Source organism: Pinus tabuliformis, chromosome 8, assembly GCF_031772625.1.
Source record: "Pinus tabuliformis cultivar Carrire ecotype Pingquan chromosome 8, CPIR1, whole genome shotgun sequence".
NCBI classification, from domain to species: Eukaryota; Viridiplantae; Streptophyta; class Pinopsida; order Pinales; family Pinaceae; genus Pinus; species Pinus tabuliformis.
In genome coordinates, this window is record NC_142294.1 from 1,499,184,350 (window position 1) to 1,499,191,129 (window position 6,780).

Below are 6,780 nucleotides of genomic sequence, written 5' to 3' on the forward strand. Positions count from 1 at the left end.
TATATATATAGAGTTAATATATATCATGATATATTAATATATATTATAATATAACAAATTTAATATTATATTAAATTTAATATTGCATTAATCCAAAGTTATTAAATTTAATAATATTAATATTAATATTAAATATAATATTCATATTATAATATCAATATTAGATTTAATGATTCTTTTTACATGGCTTGATAACAAAATTTATAAAAAATTACATCCAAATAATATTTTTAAATATTACAACTTTGATGTGGAAATATTAAATATTTGAATATATCCCTAGGATATCACTTTTCATTCTAAAGATTTATTTTACAAATGATTAATTAAAATAAATATTTAAAGATTTTAGAACAAGATTTTCGATTTTTTGTGTTGAGTTAACCTTTTTCCTTTGATTTAAGAAATTACAGTAGCTTTAGTAGAGTAAAAATGTTTAAAATTTTACTTAATTTAGAATTTTAATGTGGTTAAAAAAAAAAATTAAAGGTAAATTTATGATTCATTCAAATCTAAATTCATGTATATGATAAAGGAACTATTAAAAGCATGAGATAATTTACTATCCATTCAAATGTATAGTTATATTTTAATAATTAATCTTACTCCATTAATAAGATTAAAAAACTATATATAATTTAAGATTGACAAACATTAGCAAAAAATATTTTTATTATTTTTTGAGAACATGGCATACCTACGCATCGCAGTGATACTCTCATACTCTTAAATGTTTGGGCTCAATTATATAATATCAAATATATTATTTTTACATGTTATTTGTCAACTCCATAGTAAATAGTAAAGAAATTACGTAAATTATATATCATATAATATTAAATATATTATTATTTTTATGGCATTTATTAATTCCATATTAAATAGTGAAAAAGTTATATATCATTTTGATATTTAAAAATAATTTTTTTCTCACTTTTAATTATTTAATTTTTATATCATGGATATAAAATTAATAAATTAATATAGAATTGAAATATTTTATTAAAAAAAAATTATTTTAATTTATTAACTGAAGAATTATTTAATTATTTTTAAATGTAATTTTCTATTACAACTAAACTCTCTCGCAGCAACACATGGTTCTTTTAACCAAAATAATCCCAACCTGAAGTACAGAAACAGAAAGAAATATATAAAAATAAAGTGAGAGCGAAAGCTTCATGTATCTGACACATTACAAGAAGGATCAAACGTTCCACATTTTTGGTCACTAAGGTTTGGATATCATTTCCTATTCTACCAAGCAAACTGGCTAGTGCTCAGACCATAGCGTTGCAGTAATCAAAAGACCAGGATGAAATCTCACTACTCACGATACTCATGGGCTGCCATGGCCATCCTAGCACCATGCTTTTCCTTCATAATATTTGCACACGAAACCCCATTTTATACCGTTCTTCATAACCAATCTGTGGAAGGGTTTAGCATAGAAGAAGCAACAATTCCAGAAATTCAGCAGGCATTCAAGGCAGGCAAGCTCACCTCCAGAGGACTCGTGGAGTTCTATCTCGATCGGATTAAGAAACTCAATACAGTGCTTCATGCTCTTATGGAACTCAATCCAGATGCACTCCTACTTGCAGACATGGCAGATACCCAGAGACTGAAAGCATGTGGAACCATTGAATCAGCTCTCCATGGAATACCCGTGTTAATCAAGGACAGCATTGCCTCCAATGACAAGCTCAATACAACTGCTGGATCATTTGCTCTATTGGGTTACAAGGTTGCAAGGGATGCAGGTGTGGTGAAAAAACTGAGGAAGTCTGGTGCAATAATTTTGGGTAAAGCAAGCATGAGTGAGTGGGCAGACGTCAGGTCTTCCACTGCACCCAATGGTTGGAGTCCCAGAGGAGGCCAGGTCAAGGTTGGTATGTTTTACTTTGTTCAATATCGGTATAGATTTATTTTAAGTACTTATTTAACAGTGCATAAGCCTATGGGCTCAATCAATATTTTAAATTTCTCATAGCATTATGCCATTATAGCCATGTGTAAATTCTTTGAAAAGCTAATGATAGTGGGTATCTTGAAGAATTCCCCAGTTTAGTTTTTCTGTTAAGACGTTTTAAGTTTGAGTTTCACTATGCTATCATATCATATAGCTTACAGTGGGTAGAAATGGATCTGATGATGGGTTTGAATTGTGCAGAATCCATATGTATTGACAGCTGATCCAAGCGGATCCAGCACAGGATCGGCGGTGGCTGTGTCAGCGAATATGGCAGCGGTGACGCTAGGCACAGAAACTGTTGGCTCAATTCTCTCTCCATCTAGTGTTAATGGAGTTGTTGGAATAAAACCCACAGTTGGACTCACCAGCAGGGCTGGAGTCATTCCCGTCTCACACCACCGAGACACTGTGGGGTAAATGCAATTTTCTTGAACTATTCCTGCTCTTTAAAATTATTTGCTAGAACCCCAAATTAGTTAGAACCCTCAAATTTTATTTGCTAGATCAGGACCTTACTCGGTGGAAATTGGTCTTTCCCTGATCTCCAAATGCCAAGGTGAGGTTATCCCTCACCTTAGCGTAGTTCGATAACCTTTAACAGACTTTTCTCGGACTGATAAATGAATGTGTTTTGCAGAATTGCGTAATCTTTTACATTTTTTTCTTGGTTTTCTCTTGGACTGATTTGGAGACGAATATGTGTTGACCCCAATTTGGTGGTACATAACAGACCCATTTGCAGAACTGTAACTGACGCGGTTTACCTTCTAGACGAAATTGTTGGTTATGACCTACGAGATCACAAAGCCTCGAAAAGTGCAGCACAGTTTATCCCGAAGGGTGGCTATAAGCAGTTCCTCAAGCCTGATGGGTTGCATGGCAAAAGACTCGGCATTTTTCGAGGCATTAATGGATCCAGTGAAGCAGTAGCCTTTGAGAAACTTCTGGCCACTTTAAGGTCATATCAGAATTAATTCTAATCTTTTCAGTTTACCAAAGATAAAGTAGCACTACATCCGATTTATGAAAAAATATGTGTTGTAAGAGACTGCTGTTTTCTGGTTTGCAGGCAGAAAGGGGCAACATTGGTGGCAAATAGCGGTATCAATGCCATCTTCAACGTGGATTTGACTGACCTGGAGACGGTTTTTTTGTACGACTTTAAACAGGATTTGAATATGTATCTTTCAGAACTGCCCGAGTCTCCTGTCCGCACACTCGCTGATGTTATCGCTTTCAACAACGAACATCCGCAGGAGGTATAATCAGTCTGATCTTATCGCATTAGCTGCAGATTCACTAAAATCCATACTATAGTCTTGTTAGCTGTAAAATTAGAGTGCTTTAATTATCAATCCAAGTCCGTTGAATCCGTCCAGATCTGATTTTACAGTTTAACTATCCCAGGTAGTGCAGGCTTATTAGTTCCTCTTATGTCAACTATCTCAGGAGACAAAAGTTTTCTGTAAACATTTTATTTTTCTTCAATCACGAAAAAACCAACACTATTATATTAAAATATAAGTGACTTTACATAGTTCATAAGTCAATATGCCAGCATATAACTATCCACATATGTCTTAGAGAATAGTTACCTTTCAAAAGAACCTACAAAAACCATCAAACATCCAATGTTAGAGATTATCAAGATAGTATCTGACACCTGCAAATTATAATATTATGAGCTATAAACCTAACATAAAACATTTACATGATCTAAAAGATAAATATGTCTACTAAAATTAGAAGTCTCAGTGTATAAAACCAAACAACATTGAGGTGTCAATGTCCCAAAAAGACCATCTTTTCAGAGTTAAAGAAGTGCAAAAACAAAGATCAGAGATCATTACCGTGATACCAAAAAGACCACCTCTAGAATGAAATCATTGAATGCCAAGCCCCGAATGAATCATATATATATATGAGAATTTACTTCTTCCATGCCTGTTACTGTTTGCAAATTATGAATAGCATATCTCACCAAATGGCCAAATGGCAGCTTGAGACCATCTTTTGATAGCTTGCTAGCAACAATGCTGGAATTCTCAGCATGTATGAGAAAAAGTCAGCTCCTTGAATTGTTCAATAATCACCGGGATGCTCCTCATCTAGTTGTATAAGGGGGATCTAGTTGTATAAGGGGGATTGAAAGTTGTATTTTTTTATGCCCAATCCACCATCATTTAAGAGTCACCTAATACCTCCAGTGCCTTCATATCAAACCTTCAAGCAAAATATAATAAACCCCAGATAGAAAGAACTTCACGGGTGTTAGACCTCTTGTCATCATTCGCACCTAATACCTCCAGTGCCTCCATATCAAACCTTCAAGCAGAATATAATAAACCCCAGATAGAAAGAACTTCACGAGTGTTAGACCTCTTGTCATCATTCGAACTAAAATGATATAGTGTACTAGGTAATAGGCAATAAAGATATGTATGCACCCCTTCGCACAACACTTCTTTTGTGGCTTCATCAAAAAACCCAATCAGATATGAGATATACAAAGGAGGATATGTCTCACTGATAATACTTTGCCTACAAACCCTGCTTCTCTGTAAAATGCGACTATCCTAATGCACAAACTCCTGATATTAAGATTAGTGTTCTCAAATATAAAAGAATTGTGACTCTTACAAATACCCCACATTATATATAATGGAAGAGGATCGAATTTTTTGTTAAAAGTAATCCAATCTTGAAGGCAATCTTCCACTAAAGAACAATTACAATCCATGTGCATATTCAACAAATTTATAATTCAAGCCAGATCCATTTGGAAAATATACACTTCAAAAATAGATTGATTGAATCCTCATATGCCTCAATACATAATATGAAGCAACCAGGACCAACAAAAGCCCCCCGCAAAGGTTATCCCACATCAAAATCCTTTTTTGCTAGCCCAACCAACCAAAAACATTAAGCTTAGTTGGAATATTCCACTTCCATATACAAGAACCATCTATAAGAAACCAAACTATAAAGGAAAAGAAAAAATGAACCATATGCCTCCTTTACAAGTAGTTTTCCTTGTACCATGTCACTAGCCCACCCAAATTTATTCTCATCATCATTAAAAGTAATGCCAACAAGTGCAAGGTCGCGTACATATCTATTCCATCTAATACCATGTATTCCATATTAATCAATGTCCCCTCTAGGATCCAATTGGGATGAGGACATACCATCAACTTAGGATAATGACATACCAATCAAAACATCAATGCCTTAATTCTTCCCGTGAAAAATTGAGGGCATCCAGAAGTCCAGAAAGCATCCAACTTCTAAAAGCTATAAATTTTGCAAATTTGACATGTTTGGGCATTTATTTCTTTCTTTCATACTTTCTTATTCCTACATGCATGTGGTCATGGAACCTAGTTCTATTTCAAGAATGAATGGTTAATCATTTAGGATACATTAACAATGGTGAATTATTAAGTTAGGATTCACTTTATTTCACATTGTTAATTATTAAGTTAGGATTCACTTTATTTAAAACCATTTAGAGGAATAATCTTATTTGTTAATTATTTATTACGTATTTGTTGTATATATATAAGAAATAAGTTTTTTAATGGACTTTGTTTTTAATTTAATATAATTGAAATTTTTATGGTGATAGAGATACAAAATTATAAAGTAAATTTTAATATACAAAGTTAAAATATTTCATATATATAAGAGATAAAGATTGCTATATATATAAGAGATAAAGGTAAGTTTTTTAATGATTTTTTTTAATTTAATATAATTGTAGTTTTTCTTGTGATAAAGATTTACAATTATAATGTAATTTCAAATATTTTTAAATTATAAAAGTTTTTTTTAACTAATATTTTCTTTTCTTTTTTTTTAGGAAAAAATTCCTGAATATGGACAAGACTATTTTCTCGAGTCCCAAAAAACATCAAACTTCAATGCGGAGGCATATAAGAAATCTCTCAAAAAGATTCATTTGATAACCAAAAATGGAATTGATAAAGTGTTAAAAGACTATAAATTAGATGCATTAGTAACACTTGATGATAGTATCACGTATATTTTAGCCATCGCAGGATATCCTGGTATCACTGTACCTGCAGGATATAATAAAATAGGTGTTCCATTTGGCTTATATTTTGGAGGGGGGAGAGGTTCAGAGACAACTCTTGTTGAGATTTCTTATGCTTTTGAATATGCAACCAAGATAAGAAAAATTCCCAGTACGATATTTATGTAAGCTTATATAGTGAATAAGTATCAAGCTTATGTAGTGAATAAGTATCATCCTACATAGAGATGTGCAGAACAATGCTCTTGGTTACAACTTTTGACGATATTCCCAACTCATTGCATAATGAACTAATACGAGATTTGGGATTGAACTATAATAATGAAGCTTTAAGCTTTAAGATTTGGAATTGTTTTGCTAGAAAAACAATGATTTGAAATATCAATTATTATTAAAATGTTAATTAATTTGGATATTTCTTATTATTATTAAATTGTAATAATAACAATAATAATTATCTTTCATATCTACATAATTTTAGTAGATTATAATACTTAATTTATTGTGATAATGTTCAAGTGAATGTCATGACACTAATATTTTATTAATATGATTAATATAATTCTAAAGTATGTTAGAATTTGATTTTATTATTAATTAATATTAGAATTTAAAATGCAATTATATTAAGAAATTGTTATTAATATTATGTATTTTAATTTTCTTTTCAACAATATGATTTTAATACATAACATAATTGTAATAGCAATTGCAATTACATTTATTTTTTTGATTACAAATTGAC

At 31.5% G+C, this 6,780-nt stretch overlaps 1 protein-coding gene across 1 annotated transcript; it reads left to right on the forward strand.

Moving 5' to 3' along the window:
* Positions 1-1,315: 1,315 nt before the first annotated feature.
* On the forward strand, positions 1,316-6,203 carry LOC149241520 (putative amidase At4g34880). The gene is made up of 5 exons (XM_089370574.1): positions 1,316-1,888; positions 2,174-2,388; positions 2,706-2,933; positions 3,045-3,234; positions 5,841-6,203. Exons 1-5 carry the CDS (start codon positions 1,316-1,318, stop codon positions 6,201-6,203), a joined length of 1,569 nt encoding a protein of 522 aa, XP_089226700.1.
* Positions 6,204-6,780: the final 577 nt, after the last annotated feature.